General features: G+C 39.8%; 1 protein-coding gene across 1 annotated transcript in view; it reads right to left on the bottom strand.

The window, feature by feature from the left end:
* The window catches only part of LOC106918991 (centrosomal protein of 120 kDa), a 56,650-nt gene extending 38,614 nt beyond the window's left edge, over positions 1–18,036 (bottom strand). The window contains exon 1 of the mRNA XM_014989103.2: positions 16,932–18,036. Within this exon, the coding sequence (XP_014844589.2) occupies positions 16,932–17,654 (723 nt within the window). The 5' untranslated portion in view covers positions 17,655–18,036. The remainder of the gene's footprint in view (positions 1–16,931) is intronic.
* Positions 18,037–23,019: the final 4,983 nt, after the last annotated feature.

The raw sequence follows: 23,019 nt of genomic DNA on the forward strand, positions 1-23,019 counted from the left end.
TCCAGGGATATTGAGAAGCTGTGTGCTGCTCTAAATTTATGTTAAATCCTTCCCAAGCTCTGCAAATTTACAATGCTAAACAGCAATAAAACAAAAGGTATTAATTCCTCTGTGATTCTTGAAACAACCTGTTCACCCCCACACAGCTGCTGGCAAACACCTCCAAAGACGTCTTCCACAAATTCACAGAGCAAATTAACAACAAAAGCTAAACTCTGGATCCCCGGCGGTTTTTGTAGCTTTGCTTTCTGCAAACACCCAGAACAAAACGGCAGGAGTCATCGGCTAAAGCACAGCCACAGAAACTGACAACAGAAACACAAACCTGCACCTGGAGAGAAAAAACCCCAAATTAAACATCCTCCAGCTACAGGTTTCTAATTTTAAAGAGCAGGAAATGCAATAAAATAGGTGGTAATGTGCAACAAAGCGTGGTTCTTCATAATAACTACAAAAATCGATTATTATCCTTTTACTCTACTTATTAATGAATGTATGGAGCGCTGACACTACCAAAATTAAAGACCTTAAATGTACAAATGAATAATAAACAAAGGTAACCAGATTAGATGAAAAAAATGTTTTTCACATTATGATTTTATTTGTTAAGGAAAAATAAGCTACCCAAGCCAACCTTACTCTCTACCCTTGTTGGGCCCAGCCATGGTTTGATTAATTGATTTAAGAATTGATTTTATTTAAGTTGGACATTAACTAACATACAATGTTGTCACGAATATACCGGATGTAGAAAAATGCTAATTAATTTGTATCCACAGTCCCATACACAGACAAGACACAAACATTCATACAATTTTACAAAAAAATAAAAAAATACATTGAAAAAATACAGTGCAATTCAGTTATCACAGGCCAAACATTAAGCTTCTCCTTAAAGGAGAGAAAAGAGGAGCTCCCTCTAGTGGTAACAGGCAGAACCGAACTCCAGTCCGTTTGCCTTCAAAGTCCAGTTCACTTGGGGAAGTGTGAATGTGAAATTGAACCGTGGTCCGTCTACAAACCTCGGTCTCAGATTGGTTGAAGTGAACTCTTGCACGAACACCAGACCATTCCAAAAGGCATTCTGGATAAATACAACCAAAACTAACATGTTAGCCTAGCGCTAGCAAGAGAAATGGCTCATGGTCTTTGGCCAAAGACAAAAGAGAAATCCTACAACCATTAAAAACTGATGCCACTCCATTTTAGTTTAGATTTGGTGAAGAAGGAAGTTGTGCTCAGTGTCTTCAGAGGGTTTTGTGTCATTTCCTTCAGTGGTTCCTGGTGTAGCGCCCCCCACAGGCGAGGAGGGGAACAGGTTGCTCAATTAGTTTGGAGACCAAGTCCACCGGACCAGGGTGTTTTCACACCTGATAGTCTAGTCTGGTGGACTTGGTCGGATTGGGGACAAAAATTACAACATTTGTCACATTTTCAGCTGGTGGAGCTGAAAATGTGACAACACACTGTCACATTTTCACAACACACTGTGTCTGGTGTGATTTTTCAAATCTTTTGAAAAACCTGTTCCTCTCCTCGCCTGTGGGGGCGCTGCACCAAGAACCACTGAAGGACACAACATGAAAACCCCAGAAGAGTCCGCTTGGCGTTCACATAAACATTGGAACTGAACCAGAGTTCACTTCAGCCGAACCACACGGAGGTTTGTAGGCGGACCTGGAAATTACACCAACAGTTTTCTTCCTATCAACCTCGGCTGATATCTTTGTTTTTTTATGACAGCGAATGAGGCGGCAGTGTGTTTGCGGTGTAGATCTAAACTTCTGACTTCAAAGAACAAAATATTGCTGTCATAATTCTGGATTTTAGCTAATGATAAGTGGATAATCTTCTCATGAGGAATCCATTAAATTCTAATCATGTTGACACCATCAGCTTGTTTGTGTTCTTCTCCAGGATTGTGCTGAAAGTGATGCTGTGTGAAGGTTTGTATCCCTGCTGATGCTTTCAGCTTTGCAGACATTGATTTTATTTTTTTCTCCTTTCATGACTTTCTAATATCTTGTTTTGTAAGCTCTTTGGCATTTCTGCACAACAAAAAGACAAAGAGAAACTCAAGCTTCGCTCCCAACTAAACCACAGAGGCGCGCCAGGTACACAAAGACCCAAACAAATATAAAATATGCATGGACCCTGAAGCTGTGCACAAACACACAGCCATCTTCTTCATTTTGCCTGAAATCAATATCGACCCTCCTCTTCCTCAGACAGTAAAACGTGTTAATTTAAAATGTTATAACTGCAATTCTCCTTCAAAGCTCTCCTAAAGCTTTGTTTGCTTTCATTTGTTTGATGAAAGCAACGTTTATTTTAAATTAGGTAAGTCAAAGTGTAGCCTGTTAGTGACTGTTCCCAAACCGACCACAGTGTGGCAGTAATGTTCCACGTTTAACAGAGAACCTGCAAAAAAAATCCACAAACAAACCAGTTTAAGTCACCGCCTGTCTCATTCTGATATATTTTATTTTTAAGGAATAACAAGGTAGAAACTATTTTCTGCGTCCTTCCTGTAATAATAAAGATATCACATTAAAGTACCTGTGTGTGTATCAGGTTATTCCACTCAACCTCTGGTCTGTCCAGCAGGTTTTGCTAAGCTCAATAACATGCTGAAAAGGTCCTTCAAACATTTGATTTGTAGCATCGCTGCGATTTAATCGGCATGGTCACAACCCCCTCGATTCCAGTAATGGTGGGAATCACCATGGCAACAAGACTCAGGATTTTCTTTTTCTTGTGCTCTTACATGAGTTTTCTGTCTGTATTTTAAGGGATTATTCCCACCTGTTCAGTCCGCTTTAATCCAACTCTGTCTAGAAAGTCTGGCTCGTTTGAGGAGGAATGCTAATCGGACCAACCAAGCTAACTCTGGTCCTCCTACCAGCCTCGGTTCGGTTCGGTTGAAATGTTCTTCAAAGCTCTCAAAAAGAAGCTGTTCAAATGCATATGTGAAAACCAAATGAACCAGAGTCCGCTCCAAAAACAGGAGGTGGACCACAGCACAGGGCATTCTGGGTAAATACAACCTAAACAAACGCGTTAGCGGGAGAAATGACTCCGTTAGCTGCAGCTCTAATCTGAAAACAACAGGAAGTGGTCATAGTTTCTGTGATTTATTTCCTTCACGGCTTGATCTATAAGTACAGTTTAAAGGGCATCGTTTTTGTAAGAAGGTGAATTCATCATCCTTTCATAAACTAATTTCCACCGTTTAAAGTGTGATTCTCCAGTTGAAGGTGGAGGTGGGAAAAATCTGCTGCAGCTGGAGCGAAGCAGTCTCCTCTTTCTTGTTTCCTGCGCTCCTCTGGCGCTCCGTGTCGAGGTTGAATAACAAAGAGCCGTCCTAACGGGCGAGCGGAGCCGGTTTTACCCAAATTAATCAGGAGAGGGAGGCTGAGCGGCGGGCGTCGGGGGAGCCAGCTGAGTTTTCCATTAATTCTGCCTCTAAAATCTATAATTAAACAAAGACACACTGTTTTCCACTCTGTTTTTCTGCCTTTTTATTTCGTCTTCAATCACATTTTTATGCACTAAAGATGACAGACGATTGTATTTGTGCTCAGAAATGCAGGCAGAGATTTATTCAGTCCAATGATGTAATTATTCATAAATCGTTCATTTTTTCCCCTCACTACATTCATCATCTTAATCCAGCTGGACTAATGTTTTCTTTCCTTTGTTCTGCAGTCATTTTCTATGTTGACTGGGTTTGTTTTTGTTCTTCCTTTTCATCATTTTTCAAACCGTCTTTCCCATTATTCTGATTCTTTGTTGTTTTACTTTGCTTCCATTAAACTCATCTTCTTATCTTTTCCCATCGTTTAATTTCATCATTTATTTCTAATTTTCAACAAAATTCAGACTCTCGTCCATGTTTGAGTCCCTTTAGCCTAATCTGTCCTCTCATTTGCTGCTATAGTCCCATCAGAAAGTATTCACACCCCTCCACTTTTTCCACCTTTCGTCACAATAATAATTTATTCTATGACAGATTTAAGTATAGTAAATGTTGCCGTTTTGGTCGTCAATCCAAGTCCACACCAGATTATCAGGTGTCTGGTAGACCTGGTTGGATTCAGGGCCGAATCTGAAACATTTGTTCCATTTCCAGCTGCTGTGGTTTGATTCCCACTGCATTGGTTCAAACCATCCAAACTAACTGGGAAACCTGTTCCCCTCCTCGCCTGTGGGGGCGCTGCACCAGGAACCACTGAAGGAAATGACACAGAAAACTCTAAAGACAACGAGAGCAACTTCCTTCTTCACAAAATGTAAACAAAACTGGAGTGGCGTCAGATTTTAATGGTTGGAGGATTTCTCTTGTTTTTGGTTAAAAAAAAAACCCCCAAAAAACCCCCCACAAAAACAAGAGTCATTTATACTGCTATGCTAGGCTAGCACGTTTGATTTGGTTGCATTTACCCAGAATGCCCTGAACTTTAGGGTGCATTCATGCCAGCTTTGTTTAGTCCACCTCAACTCAACTCCAGTCTGTTGGTCTAGAAGGTTTGGTTGGTTTGTGGAGGAGTGAACGCTTCATCAGACCAAAAACCAACTCTGGTCCGTCTACAAGCCTCGATCTCGGTTCGGTTGAAGTGAACTCTGTTGCAGTTCGAGAGCAAATGTGAATGCCAAGCGGACCAGTCTGCTCCAAAAGCAGGAAGTGGACTACAGCGCAGGGCATTCTGGGTAAATGCCCAGAATGCATCCACCCAGCATATACAACTAAAACAAACGCACTAGCCTAGCACTAGCGGGAGAAATGGCTCGTGGTCTTTCACCAAACTTTAAAGAGAAATTCTCCAACCGCTACAGTTTCACGCCACGTTTGTTTACATTTAATGAAGGAGGAAGTTGCGCTCAGTGTCTTACTCAGGTTTTTATGTCATTTTTTCAGGTGTTCTTGGTGCAGCGCCCCCACAGGCGAGGAGGGGAACAGGTTGGTCAAAGGGTTTGGTTGGTTTGACTCAGAGCAGAGAAAAAGAGCCGCAGCAGCTGGAGGTGGAGCAGATGTTTCAGTTTTGTCCCTAGTTGAATTGAAACTACTGGGCTGTCAGGTGTGAAAACATAGAAGCGGTCTCCGGTCCGCAGATTTCACTTCAACAGAACCAAAGCCTTGCTTTGTATTCAGCCCAGAGTTCGCTGTTTTGGTTCCGTTACTCATTCTCACCTCCAAAACGAACCGAACTTTCTGAACAAACGGACTGGAGATTAAACGGTGTGAATGCTTCCTAAATGTCTGTTTTTGTCCTGTCATTATACTTTCCGGTCTGTTTCTCCTTGCTTCATCATTACCGTTTTCTTTTTCTTGCCCTTCATGTATCATTTCCTCTTCGTCTCTCTTTCCGCTCTTTGTGCCCATCCTCTTCCTCATCCTCTTCCTCCTCCCCTCCCATTAAACCCCTGAGTGAGCAGCCACACTCCTGTTTTTTTTACCAGACAGATATCAGCCCTGTCTTGTCGGGCTTCAGAGAGAGGAAGTGTGTATGTGTGTGTATGTGTGTGCGCGCGCGCGTGCAGCATGTGTGTGTGTGTGTGTGTGTGCGCGCGCGCGCGCGTGTGTGTTTTGAATGAATAGATGACTTTTTTCTCCTCCAGCGTTTTTCCACGGCAGCCTCCTTCATCTCTGATCTCATGTTTTCAGTTTCCCAGCATCACGCACACACACCAAACGCGCGCGCGCGCGCACACACACATACACACACACACACACACACACGCACACCTTTGAATTGAAATTGACTGGCAGGCTCTAATGGCATTTAAACCAACCGAGGGAAAAAACATCGGACGTTCCTCGCCGCCGTGATCATGATGTCTGCAGGCGGCTGCTCCACAATCAGCCCTTAGAAACAATTAAAGCGCGGCTGTGTGTGCGGTAAAGCGGCTGTGTGTGCGGTAAAGCGGCTGTGTGCGGTAAAGCGGCTGTGTGTGCGGTAAAGCGGCTGTGTGCGGTAAAGCGGCTGTGTGTGCGGTGAAGCGGCTGTGTGCGGTAAAGCGGCTGTGTGCGGTAAAGCGGCTGTTTGCGCGGTAAAGCGGCAGTGTGCGGTAAAGCGGCTGTTTGCGCGGTAAAGCGGCTGTGTGCGGTAAAGCGGCTGTTTGCGCGGTAAAGCGGCTGTGTGCGGTAAAGCGGCTGTTTGCGCGGTAAAGCGGCTGTGTGCGGTAAAGCGGCTGTTTGCGCGGTAAAGCGGCTGTGTGCGGTAAAGCGGCTGTGTGTGCGGTAAAGCGGCTGTGTGTGCGGTAAAGCGGCTGTGTGTGCGGTAAAGCGGCTGTGTGCGGTAAAGAGGCTGTGTGCGGTAAAGAGGCTGTGTGCGGTAAAGCGGCTGTGTGCGGTAAAGCGGCTGTGTGCGGTGAAGCGCCTCGTTTTCATGAAGACCAAACATCCGAGCCGACAGGCGTCACAAGCTGTCGGTGTTTTAATCAGGTTACTGGGAGGAAATCTCAACCGGAGAGGCCGAGGAGCTGCTGTTTCCAGAATAACAACAATAAATGTTCTTCACACATCGGCGAACGGCTGGGAGCAATTATCCCATAAAAGCCAAGCTGGCCCAAGGCATATGCGAGTTAAGCGGCTGCACATGTTGTATTTAGTTTACAAGCCAAATATTTAGCTTTGAAATTAAATATTTAGTTTTCAACTCGACATTTATAAATGGAGAAATGACATGGTGAAAATATGAAAATTTTCTCTATGACAGGCTAAATAAATCACATTATTTCTGTAAATCTTTCACTGTGTAACTTTACAAACTGCTCTCCATAGATGACCAGTTCCAGCTAAACGCATCCTTCCAAATGAAAGGTTTATAGTCCATATAAATTCAGATTAGTACTGTAGATTATTAAAAATATATTATTTGGAAATAATAATCTCCATTTCGTGTAAAGGATTCCTTCTCTGGAAGCCAGAATTTGCTGAAAAGATGCTAAAAATTGATGTAGAAGCTCTGGAAGCAGCTGATGCAGCAGCTTCCAGTCAGGCTTTATTTTAAACTCTGCAGGTTGTTTAACCAACATGGCGGTTGGTCACATTTAGAGGAACTGGATGTGAGGAGACTCTGTGTTTTCAGGTGGGAGTGGATGCGTAGCAGCGGAGGGCCTGCTGAATGAGTGTGTGGGCGTACGGAGCCTTTTCACGCTAACAGCTAATGGACTCTCAGCTGCTGCTCTGAAAACACACGCCACGGCGCCATTTGCTCCTCCGCTTGTTTTCCATCCTGTCTTTCATGAACGCTGCCGAGGAACGAGGTCAAACGGAAAATCATGAAAGAGTCAAGCTGATTAGTCAATCTGGCTGCGGTGCAGTTTGTCTGAAACGATTTAATCTGATGCGATAATAGAGAAAACCTGCAGAGCATTTTACATCTGACTGGAGAATTAGAGACAAGCTGGAACATTTTAGCATTTGTGCTCAAAACAATTAGTTGCTTCTTTGTAAACATTTTTTCACACTCAAAGATAATGCTTACAATTTGCTATGTTTTTCTGATATTATCAGGTAAATGAGGCTTTTTTACAGTGTAACTAATCCCCAAATCTACTTCTTTTTTTTTATAAACTCACTGCAAAACCAAAAAAGTCTTACCAAATATTTCTGGTCTAGTTTATTGTAAAAGTAGCTTCTACTTAAAATGAGACAAAACTAAGTCATAAGTGACTTTTCAGCAAAATATCAAAGCTGTGTGGTAAAGCAAATATTTCCCTAATATTGATGAAAATGCTAGTTCCAGCGACAAATTTGATCACTTATGAGAGAAATGTCTTGTTATAAGTGAAATAATCTGTCAGGGAATCAAGTAGTTATTCATCAATATTAAGGAAATATTGACTTAAAATATCTAATTTAAAGTCATAAAAATGTTATGCAATAATTACGTTTTTTCAAGCACCATCATCAAAATCATCATTACACAGGAAATATGTTGTTCAATGTTTGATTTATGATGTTTCAAAAGCAACTTTAAATGTTTTAGTTAAAGGATCTCAGTATTTCGGCTGTTTTGCAGTTTTTTGGAAGTTTGTTCCAGATTTGTGCTGTTTAGAAGCTGAATCCTGGCTCAGTGCTGCCCTCTTTGGGTTAAACAGTGGCACTGCAGTTGAATTTTCTTATTGGTTACAACCTTCCAATAGGAAAGCTGTACGCCTCCTAGTGGCGAGTCAGGAGTTGGAATAATCCCAGATATTCGAGTATGGCGAGCGTTGATTGGCAGCTAGAAACTTTTTCGTTATAACGAGATACGAAAAGTTTCTTCTGTGTTGTCTGTGAACGAGCGATTTCTAGTAGCTGTTGTGCTAAAGTTCAAAGATAACAGAGAAATAATCAAAAAGGGCAAAATCAGCAACAGAGTTATTGGAAACATTCACAGCCTTTCTGATAATCATGTCCAGTGTGTGTGTGTGTGTGTGTGTGTGTGTGTGTGTGTGTGTGTGTGTGTGTGTGTGTGTGTGTGTGTGTGTGTGTGTGTGTGTGTGTTGCTTGTTTAACAAGGTGAATTAGACCAAAATTATCAAGAACGTCACACAGCCTTTTTGTCTTTGAGCTTATCAACATGTTGAAATGTCCCACAATTACTAAACAGCCATAATCAATGCCTAATAGATAACAGCTCATTAAAGTCGATAAAGAAATTTTCCACATATTGTGGGGTTTTGTAGAGACCCCTTGCAAGTTACTGCTTACATCCGGAAACTTCCTGAATGCGCACAGTGATGGAGGAAAAACCACGTTTGTTTCCTGCCTCAGTAGAACCGTTAACTAGATGAAACCTGGTATTATTAATTCAGTCTAGTTCGCCACAGCAAAGGGAAAAATAATGCAGAAAAACCATTAAAGATCAACTCAAAACCACTTTTTTCGCTCTCTGTGTCAGTTATGCTACACACAGACTTGTTGCCATAACAACTGACGACAGCGCCACTTTGTTTCCAGATTCTACACAAAAATCACTCAAACACACAAAGAACAGGACATGCAGTCTGTTACAGTTTTATGTTTTTAATGTTTAGTTTGTGATTATTAATAAGTGATCGCTGTGGTAGATTAGCTACTGCTGCTATTAGCTAAGCTAACAGAGGGGTACCTGATCAGCTAACTTAAGTTCCTGCTGTGCTGATGATCTGTCAGAGTTGTGTTAAAGTCTCTTTTATTTTGTAACTGAACCAAAATGCACTGAATTCTGCAGCACATCTACAAGTTAAGTCAAAGTCAAGCTAGCACAACTACACTACTTCCCTTTCCGTCGCTATTTTTTTTTCTTAATTAAATCCTGTCAAATTGATCAAGTTTTCAAAAGTTTCTGACAAGAAAAAGTCCAAAGGAACTGTTCATTAGTCCTGCTGTGGAGGATTTTACTGCAAAAGACTAAAATAAAAATGTATGAGATTAATGAAAGATGAGATTTTGGTGCAACATTTTATCTGGTAATATGTTATGACAAACATCAGATTAATAAAGTCATAATATATTACCTGATAAAAATATGCCACCACAGAACTACTCGCCAAAGAAATAAAAAAAGTATGAGACGGTGTTAAAATGCATTTACTTTAAAAAACGAGCCGAATCTCTTTCTGTGTGGTAAATGGTAAAAATATTCCACTCTACATAAACAGCCTTAACCTTTTGACCTATTAGAGGATAACCAGTTAGCCTGAATTCATGCTAACTGAATTCAGTTAGCATGAACCTCAGGAAAACCTCAGCCGTTCATCAAAGTCTCGTCCAGCTCGATGGATCTTGTTAAATTCCTGTTTTTCCTCCCATTAAAAGAAAAATAAAAACTACATCAGAAAACAGCAGAGAGATCGATGTGTTCACCAAAATACAAGAGTTTGTTTTTAAAAATAAAATCTCAATTTCTGAGCTTCCTCTGTTAAATCTGCTAGAGTTAAACCTGAAGAACTAAATTATATTCATAGGAGAGGTGAAAAGAGTTATTCACAGAAAAGGAGAAAACATTCTTTCAAGGTCACTCGCTCATTTTGAAAAACATCTAAAGCTCCAGCTTTTCTCTGAAATTCACCAGGGAGCCTCCTGCTGCTCTCTGCCGGCCTGATTTCCATTTTTTGAAACCAATAACTTCCCGTCAATCACAGCCACAGAGAAACGCCTCGCAGTCGGACAGAAAGAACAATTAACGCCGAGGAATCAGGAAGTATAAATATTAAGCAGCGATGCCGGATCAGGAACTCGGCGCAGCCGGCCCAATCTGCTGGCTTCTGATTATTTTTATTCAACAAACATCATTTTTTAATAATCACACAAAAACAAACAACTGAAAATGAGTAATTTGCTTGATTTTGTGCAAAAATGAAAGAATTTGAACACTTCTAGACAAATTTAAAATCATCTGTGGAAAGCTTTAAAACACAAAACCTCGCTCTAAACCAAATTATTACCATAACTAAACTCAAAAAGGTGAAATAAACAGAGTTATTTAAAAATCTACACTCAAGAAAGATTATGACTCAATATTAACAAAATGTCAGGAACATTTGATAATTACAAGATGGAATTTAATATTGTTTTTTTAAGAAACAATAAAACTTATAGTTTACTCAAAAAATATCTCCAACAATTTACATCATACTTTCCAAAATGTTACCCAGTAAGTTCAAGCTAAATAATTTATAAACTGAGAGGAAGTGAAAGGGAAAGAAATCAGGAATTTATCCTGAAAACTCAAGAAAAGTATCTGAATTTGTTCTGAATTTACAGAAATGTTTCATTTTGCCTGATGTGTGATTTCTCCCTCTGCAGAGATTTTAGGATAAAACCTTGAAGAGCTGCAAAGAAGCTAAACTTTTGTTAGCAGTCTGGGTTTTCTTGCAACATATTTTCCAGAATTCACCGTCCACAAAGCTACGCTGTAATTTCAGGAAAAGTAACGTATAAGAAATAATATGTAAGTCGAGGGAAAGTGAGCTGGAGTTTACTATGAACATTTAAGAAGCATAGCTTGTAAATTTTTAATTAGTTCTGAAAATTAACCAGTAAACTGGTGGAAAATAACTTTTGGGAAAGTAACATTTAATCTTCTACATGTTCTGTAAAGCACTGAGTAAAGGAAGTGAAGTGTAAGTTCCAGGAAAGTTGTTTTGTTTCGTTCTACAGCTCATCCTGTTTCCACCCACCCAGCCAAATGCCAACTCTGCTCACATTCATCGCTTTGGATTCAGCAGCCGAATCTCTAATGTTAGAAAATCAACAGGATGTGAGAATCCAAAGTGATGCAACTGTTTGTGATTTGCTACCAGATTGTGAATCGATCCACCGTTTGAGAAGAACAAATGTTTGTGCTACTATATGTGCTGCAATTCCTGCTGTAATTCCTGTAAATGTAAGAAATGTTGGATTTTGCAGAGATCTTAAGTAAACAAAGACTGTAAAGCAGCTAATTTGGGATTAGCAATCTGGTTATCATGTTTTCCAAAATGTTCACCTTACTTTACAATAATTCAGCCTGTTAATTCAGGTGAAATAAGAAAACTGAGACACAGTTAACAGGAATGAAGAAAGAAGGAAAAGAAACAAAAAAAATGTAAAAAATAAACAATAAAATAATCTGGATGCAAGAAAGCACTAAATACATAACATGAAACTTTAGAAAATTGCATAAATAGGAACTAAAACTACTCCTCCAGTTGTTTTACTTTCACATTTCTGTCTCTTCTATCAGCTTTTATCGTCCTGCTAAATTCAACATGTTCACATTTCTCATGTTTTTCTTTGTGGCACCAATTTATTCCTGATTCCTCCTCCATCTGAGCTGACAGGATGTTCATATCCCACCACCAGATGTGGTTATTTTTACAGAAATTTGGACCATATCTCTGCTTTTCATCTTTTCTGGTGCTGAAATATAACAAAAGGAGCGTTGAGTCAGATTTATCTGCTCTGACGCGCTGACATCAGGCTTTGTCCCCGTTTTAAATCAACTCTCCCAGCTTGTGAAATGTCTCAGAGCGAAACTCTCGGCTGCTTCGCAGGGATGAGTCAGATCTCCGACGGTCTGGATTCTGCATCGAGACGTTTTGCAGCTGCAGAAAATTAGACGTGCGTTTGGAAAAGACATCTGGCTTCCTGTTAGATAACAGGCGGAGGTCTCTGCTGAAAATGAAAGTTGCAGATTATGAGCCTCAGGTGAAGTCCGGACACACACAGGCGACGTCTGATGAATGAAAACATCAACCAGGCAAACAAGAAGCGAAACAAAGCCGGGTTTACTCTGGAAGCTGGAGGAATTTACACATTTTATTCCTGTTTTAGGTTTATTATCACCTAAAGGTGTTTAGCTGTGAACCTGAGCAGCTTCCATCTCATGCTTTTATTTTCATGCAATCATCAGGCTTTCTAAAACATGAATGATAATCAGGGTGTTGCTAAGCAGAATGCATAATTCAAAAGTTTTCCATTGTTTTTCTAGACGTTTTATAATGTTTAAGTCGTCAACATTTACAAAGCAATTCAGAAGGTTCGAAGCTGTTGAGAAAAGTAATTATCAGAACAAAAACAGAATAAGCACCAGATACGTTTATGTTCCTCTCATTTGAAGGATTTTCACTCATTTCCTTGAGTGAAAATCCATCTATGATGTCAAATGTTAGATAAAATCAAAGCTGAGTTGTTAAGAGGTGATCAGTAAAGGGCTGCTGTAAGGACTGACTGGCATGATGACGATTTTTACTGGACGATAAATTCTCCCACAAGTTATTGTGACACACGGTAATATTGTGTAATGGTAATGGGACAATAATGCAAGAACACATTCTCAAATATCAGCAAACTTTAAATTCTAGTGAACATTTGAAAAATATCCAAAATGAATAAAACAAGAGAAACGACAAATAAAATGGATTATGAATTCTCTGTAAACAAAATTATCCTTCAAAAAAATGATGAGTTGAGACCAAAACACCAAACTGAAACTACCTTTTTTGGTAGAAAGAGAAAAAATTAGAAAAACAATAAATAAACCAAATGGAAAATATTCAGCTCATTTTACTTTATTGTGAAAGGCCTACAAGTAAAAAATATTTATGTGAAAAAGTTTGTATTTTTAATGGCTTTTCAATCTTTTAGACTTTCTGTATGTACTGAGTTTAGCATGTTTGGATTTTAAATTCTCTTTAGTCTTTACTTTAAATAAAATTATGTTTCGGTTTTTGCTTCCTCACACCTTTCCTCAGCAGGTTAGTAAGAAATACTTTGTTGGATTTAGAAATCCTCCATCTTCAATCTCAACGAGATGCTAACATGCTAACAGGCTAACAAGGAGAAGAAAAGCAGGAGAGAAACGAGTGATTCAGAATGGAAATGAAGAATAATTCATGTAGAGGACTCACTCAGGTGACTGGTTCTGTTTATATCGCGTTTCCTACATTTGTCGATACTCAGCAGTCAAATGTTTGCTGATTTCCAGCTCATTAGCTTGGAGATCACTTTTAAATCTCACCAAACGGCATCAACGCCACCAAAGAGATCCAACCTCGGATCGCCTCAGCCGAGTTTCACAGAAAGAAAAACCAAATCATTTTAACGAGCATTGAGCCGCTGAGCAGATTTTATAAAGTCCGGCGCGTCCGGCTCTCCTTCCCGCTGCAGCCCGCAGGACGGACGGGGAGACGGAGCAGCCGCTCACGGCTAACTCCAGCTTCCTGTTGTCAGGCAGATGAAAGCCGGATTATTTTATTCCTCTCAGCGCGGATCGGTACATCTCTTCATCGTTTCAGTCGTTTCTCCAGGGTTTGAGTCTTTAGAACCGACACCGGCTCCGTCTGTCAGACTGAAGGAATAAATCTATCGCCGTTCCAGGAGTTACAGCCGCTGTGCTTCCATATAAATGTCATGCAAATTTTGAGACAGCTTTTAAAATTTAACAAAAAAAAAGAAAAGTGAATTATGCGTGTTTCCGCCTAAGAGTTTGGAGCGAATCAACCAGAACACTCAAAGCTTGATTTCATCAGATGGAAACAAGAACTAAAGGCAAACCAGCATGAAACACGTCGTGCCTCTGGTAAGGCACAGACCCACCAGTGGATGGGAACGTTCCTTATGGAAGAAATTATTTGGCTAATTTATTTTCATCTCTCATTCACCGCTTTGATCGTTTTGTTTTGTTATTGTTTAAAAAAAACAAGAAAACAACCTCGAGTGACTTCTTAAATTGTAAAATTGAAGGAGTTGCTTTGAATTTAGAACCGTTTCTAAGGCGATACTCTAAAATGTGTGTTTTGATCTAATTTAACAAACAAAAAAACAAGCAAAATAGTCGAGTTTCCATCTTCGAGTTTGGAGCGAATCCACCAGGCAACACAAATCGTGATTTCATCTGATGCTAACGCTACGCATGGCTGTAACAAACAGGAAGTAGAGGTTGCTAACCAGCATGTTCCTCCTGTGAGCAGGAGGTTTGGACAGAGTCAGTCATCAGTGCAAGTCCAGATGCTAACATGGTTGCTATCGGTTAACATTGTTTTTAATCAGCTGTGGCTAACAGGAGGAGACCCAAACAACCCACCCCATCAACGTGACAAAGATGGAGATGCTACTGTGATTTATTAACCAGAGGAAATGTTTCATTATCCAGAGAAACTACAGCAGGCCTTAGATTTAGTGTCAAAATTATAAATACTTCATTAAACGTTGTTGACTTTTTGACCCATAATAAATGAAACATATTTGATGTCGATTGGTGATTCTGATAGCCATACTCATCAAGACGTCATGTTTGTTCATGATTTTCTCAATTACTGACTGTATGGTGTCTTTTTATGACACCGTGTTTATTCAAGTTTATTTGTTTTAAAGCACAAATAAACCTGATGGATTGATTGTTCTACTGGAAGTTTTATGACAAAAAATATCTTTTATATCTCTAAACCCTACAGAATCTCATCTTAAATGTCCTTTACAAGAACTGAAAATACCAAAAGTTTATAATTTCCTGCCCAGCAGAGGCTCAGTTATTTTACAGTAACTGTTTCAGGGTCACACAAGCAGAGAAATACATTAAAACAAACAGCAGCAGAGACCAATACTGGTGTTTTCCTCTGGTTCGCCTCACTGATCAGTGGTTCTCATGCAGCCCAACCCACTGACTTTCCTTCACATTGTGTGGAAATTATTTAACATTTCAGATTTTTCTCAACCAGATTCCTTCCCTGAAGACGATGGTTCTCCACTTTCCTGCAGTTTTTAAGAAGTTGGCCGTTTCTGAACCTAATTTAGTCGTTTCCTCGGATGTTTCCTGTCCTTAATGACCGTTCCTAAACAGATTAACATCTTTTCCACAAAAACAAATCAAGTTTATTAGTATAGCACATTCCAGCAACAAGGCGGTTCAAAATCCCAACACAAGTAAAACACAGCAGCTGCTGGTCCAGAACTCCAGCAGCAGCGTTCTGGACCAGCTGCAGCTGGAGGACAGTAAAGACAGTAATCCACTAATCAATACAAATAAAGATAGACAGATTAGTTTCTCTAGAACCTGCTGGGCCATTAGAAATGTTCTTCAGCTGATAGAAGGCCGACTTTGTAACCGTCTTTGTGTGGTTCTGAAGGTTCAGGTCAAAGTCTCTAGTTTCCAGCTGGAATAACTGAAGCTACATGCCAACTCTAGATTGGTCCAAAGATACCAATCAATCAATCAATCAATCAATCAATCAATCAATCAATCAATCAATCAATCAATCAATCATGTTTATCTGTACATCACATTTCAGCAACATGGCTGAAAACATAAAATCGTCATAAAAACATCAGTTCGTCAACAATTGTGAAAACCAGTAATTTTGTCAAGAGCCATCGCTACAACCATCAATGCACATCAAATATATTGATCAATGCTTTATTTATTATTAATCAAAATCACCTCTAACCAGGTGGGTTTTAGTTACAGACATTTGTTCCAGATTTGTGGCACTTAGAAGCTGAATGCTGCTTCTCCACGTTTGGACCAGAACCAGAACACCTGAGAGGTCTGGAAGGCTGATCCAACAGCAGCAGGTAATAACTTCAGCTCCTCCAGGCATTGATTTGTGACGATGTAGAGCAGTGTATCATCTGCATAGCTACAGCAGCAAATCTTATTATTTGTTATAATCTGAGTTTAGCCATAAGAAATGAGAAGCTACTGGTTAGCAGTGATGATCCGACAGGATCCTGGACGGGTTTGCTCGGTTAAATCCAGAGTTTTCAGCGTTTGATGACGTAAAGCTGCTGCAGTCCAGCCATGAACTGAACCGACACCAAACAGCTGAGTGGAGCTCAGACTCTCGATGACAGGAAATGATTTTTAGAAAACCCTTCAGATCAACACGTAAACAAAGCAGCGTCTCTCCTGCAGACACAAACTCCTCCTGGACATCCTCCCTCTTTGTCTGCCAGACTCTTCCAGCCTGCGTCCTCTGCTGTCAAATCAAATTCCTCGCTCTCCATCATACATCTCTCTTTTCCTCACCTCACCCCTCCACCCTTCCCTTCATCTTCCTCCATCTTCTCCCTCTGGATGACTTATTTAAAGCTCCCAAAAATAATTTCAGAAGCACAACCTGACAGCCTTTTTATAAAAAGAATTAAAAAGAAAGAAAGAAACGGAGTTGATGACATAAAATGTGAATAAATGTGACATCATGAGGTCTTTTCCCACATGGGGAAAAGCAAACAAAGCATTCAGAGAAAACGATTTGTTAAAACATGCATCCAACCTCCTCTAAATCTCCCCAAAAGAAGAAGAAAGAGAAAATCAGACATCTGTGCAGATCAGCCTGGGAACAATGACAGCAGCTGGGCAGCAACAAAAGGACATCAAGATGCTCCGTTTGTGTCTTTGTGGCCTTCACACCTGCATCCCTCACTATATTTATTCATTTTATCGCTAAAATAAATCCTGTTGTGATAAAACTCCTACCTTCTCGGCTCCTCTGTGTTTCTTGGCCGCTGGAGGCTCGTCGTGAAGCCGCCGGACAACAATAGCTCCTCCGCCGCTCTTTACTCCACAGTCCGCCGCTGTTTTCCCGGAGCCTCCGGTGATGGTGCTGCTGTCTCCCGCGGGGATCCGGGAGTCGGTTCCGGGTCCCTGGTGATGCTCCGGCAGGAAGACGGAAGGCGGAGGAGACGCGCCATCGTCGCCGGGCTTCTCTTTCCTGATCCGGGCGGGAGGAGCGGCGGCGTCCCGGTCCCTCTTCCAGCCCCGGATCAGGTTCTTCCCCTTCCGCTCCTCCTTGACTTTGCCCGCAGGAGGCTCAGAGATGCTGCTGCTGTTATTGTTCCCGTCCGCATCTCTGCCGGCCGCTGAAATCATTTCCACACCTTCCGCGCCTCCGACGCCGCGTCCTTGAGGCTGCAGCCGCCGCTGAACGACGACCCCCGGAGCCGCCGGATGATCCGCCGCCGCCTCCGCCTCCTCCGGGTCCGCTCGTCCTTCCTGGCCGCCTCGGCTGCGTTTCAGCGCGGATCTCCTCGGCTCCGACCCGCCGCCTGGTCCCCGGGTCTGGAGCGAGGACAGGGCCGCGTGTCTGTGGGCTGAGGAGGAGGAGGAGGAGGAAGAGGAGGAGGTGGTGAGGTTGTGTGACAGCTCCCTGCAGTCTGTCAGCGGCTCTCCATTCTCCTCAGCGATCAGGAAGCGTTTCATCTCCTCTCTCCTTGTCTCCTTTGTTGATCTCCACGATCATCAGCATTCAAGTCATTGTCAGCGCGCCAGCAGCCGCAGTGAGGCTCAGAGGCGGTGGGCGCCTTCAGCAGCAGGCCTGTCACGATAACAAATGCTGCTGGACGATAAACGTTCCCAGAAGTTATCGTGATACACGATAATATTGTTCAGAGCGGTTTAAGCCGCTGCACCATCAAGAGGCCCAAGAACAAAAGCTAACATGATAATAAATATACTTAAAGTAACTACAAATAATACAAACTAAATGTTATTTAGTTTTCCAAACTAAGTGGAAAACGATTTATTATTTTTATAGTTATAACACCAATAATAGGTAACTCTTGGGGAAATTTAAAATATCCAACTTGTTAACTTATTCAGTATGAATTTAGAATTTTCTAATTCATATAGTATTAATTACATATATATATATATATATATATACATATATATATATATATATATATATATATATATATATATATATATATATATATTTTATTTTTTATTATTATTATTTTTTTTAAGAGCAATACTTACCCAGGCTACAGTTGAAAAGTTATTTATGTATACATATTTAGTTGATGGCATTTCCAAATAATTAAAATAATATGGCACACTTAATAGCACAGTTTTTATATTTTTTGGTTTGCGACACCTGTAGGGAATCAGTAGCCATAACAACACTGGTGTGACGTCATTACAAACAACGCTAATGTTGCTGTAGCTTCATGATAAAGCTGTGAAATGATCTGGACGTTCAGTTCCGCCACATGGGGGCGCCGTTGTTTCAGGCCTCAAGATTTATAAACCCTGTAGCTGCAGATAAGGCAGCACTAATGCATTTAATTCATTATTTTAATGTTCAGTTAAAAATGACAATAAATGCTTAGTAGTATCTGTTATGAGTCGTTAAATTACTTCCAGACCAACTATAAAATAATAAATAAATGTGAGATAATGAAGAGAAGTTCTTGGTGTTTTGAGTGAATCCATGAGAAAAACTACATCATGTATCCAAAGCTGCACTACGGAAGCGCATTGCTATCATGCAGTAAAAAATTTTTTTCGATCGCTATCTCGTTATAACGAGTTACGTATCTCGTTTTAACGAGTTACGTATCTCGTTTTAACGACTTACGTATCTCGTTATAACGAGTTACGTATCTCGTTTTAACGACTTACGTATCTCGTTTTAACGAGTTACGTATCTCGTTATAACGAGTTACGTATCTCGTTATAACGAGTTACGTATCTCGTTTTAACGACTTACGTATCTCGTTATAACGAGTTACGTATCTCGTTTTAACGACTTACGTATCTCGTTTTAACGAGTTACGTATCTCGTTATAACGAGTTACGTATCTCGTTATAACGAGTTACGTATCTCGTTTTAACGAGTTACGTATCTCGTTTTAACGACTTACGTATCTCGTTATAACGAGTTACGTATCTCGTTTTAACGACTTACGTATCTCGTTTTAACGAGTTACGTATCTCGTTATAACGAGTTACGTATCTCGTTATAACGAGTTACGTATCTCGTTTTAACGAGTTACGTATCTCGTTATAACGACTTACGTATCTCGTTTTAACGACTTACGTATCTCGTTATAACGAGTTACGCATCTCGTTTTAACGACTTACGTATCTCGTTTTAACGAGTTACGTATCTCGTTATAACGAGTTACGTATCTCGTTATAACGAGTTACGTATCTCGTTTTAACGACTTACGTATCTCGTTATAACGAGTTACGTATCTCGTTTTAACGACTTACGTATCTCGTTTTAACGAGTTACGTATCTCGTTATAACGAGTTACGTATCTCGTTATAACGAGTTACGTATCTCGTTTTAACGAGTTACGTATCTCGTTTTAACGACTTACGTATCTCGTTATAACGAGTTACGTATCTCGTTTTAACGACTTACGTATCTCGTTTTAACGAGTTACGTATCTCGTTATAACGAGTTACGTATCTCGTTATAACGAGTTACGTATCTCGTTTTAACGAGTTACGTATCTCGTTATAACGACTTACGTATCTCGTTTTAACGACTTACGTATCTCGTTTTAACGAGTTACGTATCTCGTTATAACGAGATACGTAACTCGTTAAAACGAGATAATTTTAGGTCCAGGAAGTGGCGGTATTATGCTAGGCTAGTACAGTGACTAACATGAATTGGTCAGGTTTCCCTTCATGTTTGGTCTACAACATGTAGAGATACGGATGCTGCTTTGCACTGTGGTTAAAACCATTAACAGCATGCCTACTCTGACAAGATCCTAAACAGAACGGGACTGCACAGAAGGAGACGTCAGTCCGGTCCTCTAGCTGTGGCGGCGTTCCTGACTGGATCGAAGCTGAAGTTGGCTTTCGATTGTAGCTTCTGATTCGGGAAATGGCTAAAGGGAGATTATAACGGAGGCTCAGATGTATTTGATGAACATTTTCTGGTCAGATTTTTTATTAGAACAGTACACTTGCTGAACAACGGCAACGGCTGTTCGTAACCAAGCAACCGAAATCAACAGAAGGCTAGGTAGTGGCAAAAGACAAAACTAGATCCTGTTAAGCATTCTTCAAAATAAAAGACTTCCTCTCTCCAAAATAAATCATAAATCAGCAAAAGCTGAATGGCCTCCTTTAAGCGTCTTGAGAAACAATCACCTAATGATCCTGATTCATAAATCTCTACTCGGCTTGGCTCCAGCATACTTAAACTTTCTTTAACATAGATCTGTTAATTCCCATTCTTTACGTTTTAACAATATTTTTCTTTTGCATGTTCCACGTTTCCAAACTGAAAAAGGGAAGCAAGCTTTAGTGTGATGGCTCCTACAGCCTGGAATCAGCTCCAGTCTGAAATAAAGATGTCAAAACTGGTTCCACTGGACTTATTTCGAGCAATTCTTAAAAACAGACGAGATTCTCTTAAACGGTGTCACTGTTTTTAAATTCTTTTCTACTGTTTTACACTTCTGCATATAATTAATTTTATTTTGTAACCAGGTTGCTGTGTGTTGCAGACTTCTACCCTGGTCCCTCTTGAAAATAAGATAAGATGTGTATCTCAACGGGGTTTACCTGATAAAATAAAAAAAATAAAATAAAAAATAAATTATAATATTTGTCAAATATTGGTCAAAGATTTTTAATATTTGTTTACAAACAAGGAGCAAAGAAGAGACACCTCTCCTTTACCATATAGGTGACTTAAAATAATGTTTTCTAATGGAGACAAAGAGGGTAGATAAAGATTATTGTGTTGCTTTGATAAAATAAAACTCTGAACTTGAACGTAGTTATAGAAATATTTTGTAGGAATATCATGTTTGTTTTTAATTTCTTCAAGTTACATAAATACCTTCCCTGAAAAAAGATCAGACACTTTAGTTATATTCTTAGCAGTTTAAATCCTGCTCTACATGGATGAACATTATATCGGATAGTTGTTGCATTTCTCCCAAATAATCAAGTGTTTTTAGCCAGATCATCATTGTATTTTTCAGAAATGGGTATTTTGTTTGCTTAATTAACCTTTTCCTGCCTGATGAGTACATGTACAAGTCTATAGCAATAGAGATCCAGTGGGACACAATAGTAACCCATGCTGGGGGCTGTCTGGTAGTAAAGTAAAACATTGCTGCCCTGATCTGGGTTGAAATAACATAATAGGTTTGATAATTGTTAACACCCTCTGTCATATGGGAGATATAAGAGAAACAGTTTCATTATTCGGCGTTTACCATTTAAGTGAAGTTGGAAAAAGTTATATTTAGCTCCTTAAAGAAGAAGGGGAGTGAGGAAATTGAAACTGATTGGAAAACATATAAGAATTTTGGCAATATTGTAATTTTTATAATATTGATGTGACCAATTAAGGAGATGGGTAGCATCTTTAACTATTAAACTTTTAAAGCTAACATACTTAGACACTTCCGACCTGGAATAGATTATTCATCTCTGATGCTATGTTGCATCACTATAAATCGGAATCTGAAAAGTTGTTGGCATTATTATCCCAGCTGATGGATCCTTGTAAGCCACACAAAAAGGCAGGTGCTCTAGGACAAAAAAGTGAAAGAAAACAGAAGGTTAAAATAATAACAAATATTGTAAATGTGATAGGAGTTTATTTCTAATGCACTCCAGATGCAAAAATATTTTTAAATCTCTCATTACTGAGGTTTCAATTCAGATAAAGATTTCACAAATCACAAACTAGGTTTGAAATATTCTGCCATTAGCGTAGATTAGAATAATCTACTCCAGATTTGAAGTGTCGATGTATGTTCGTTTTTAAAGCATAACAAATGATTTCTTAACATTTATATGTTAAATATAATTTCCAGTTACTTATTTACAGTCATATGTCAAGTCATATGTTAAGTATAATTTACATGATAATTATTATTCACCGAATTTAACTTGATTGTACACAATTCCAAAAGGTGACGTGAAAAATAATTAAATTCAAAGCTTTGTGTATGATTTATTTTGGAGAGAGGAAGTCTTTTATTTTGAAGAATGCTTAACAGGATCTAGTTTTGTCTTTTGCCACTACCTAGCCTTCTGTTGATTTCGGTTGCTTGGTTAGGAACAGCCGTTGCCGTTGTTCAGCAAGTGTACTGTTCTAATAAAAAATCTGACCAGAAAATGTTCATCAAATACATCTGAGCCTCCGTTATAATCTCCCTTTAGCCATTTCCCGAATCAGAAGCTACAATCGAAAGCCAACTTCAGCTTCGATCCAGTCAGGAACGCCGCCACAGCTAGAGGACCGGACTGACGTCTCCTTCTGTGCAGTCCCGTTCTGTTTAGGATCTTGTCAGAGTAGGCATGCTGTTAATGGTTTTAACCACAGTGCAAAGCAGCATCCGTATCTCTACATGTTGTAGACCAAACATGAAGGGAAACCTGACCAATTCATGTTAGTCACTGTACTAGCCTAGCATAATACCGCCACTTCCTGGACCTAAAATTATCTCGTTATAACGAGATACGTAACTCGTTAAAACGAGATACGTAAGTCGTTATAACGAGATACGTAAGTCGTTAAAACGAGATACGTAACTCGTTAAAACGAGATACGTAACTCGTTATAACGAGATAGCGATCGAAAAAATTTTTTTACTGCATGATAGCAATGCGCTTCCGTACTGCACAAATTAAAGGAGAACTTCACTCTGCATTTCTAGGAAAAGCTGTTTCATAAAGAGTTTGGTATATTTACTCAGATACATTTACTTGAGTAACTCTTTTGAAAAAATAAAATAGATTACTTTTAGGAGTATTTTTACTATGCTGTACTTTTTACTTTGACTTGAGTAAGTTTTCT

Source organism: Poecilia mexicana, unplaced genomic scaffold (genome assembly GCF_051168715.1).
Source record: "Poecilia mexicana isolate PSO_F unplaced genomic scaffold, ASM5116871v1 scaffold_9, whole genome shotgun sequence".
NCBI classification, from domain to species: domain Eukaryota; kingdom Metazoa; phylum Chordata; class Actinopteri; order Cyprinodontiformes; family Poeciliidae; genus Poecilia; species Poecilia mexicana.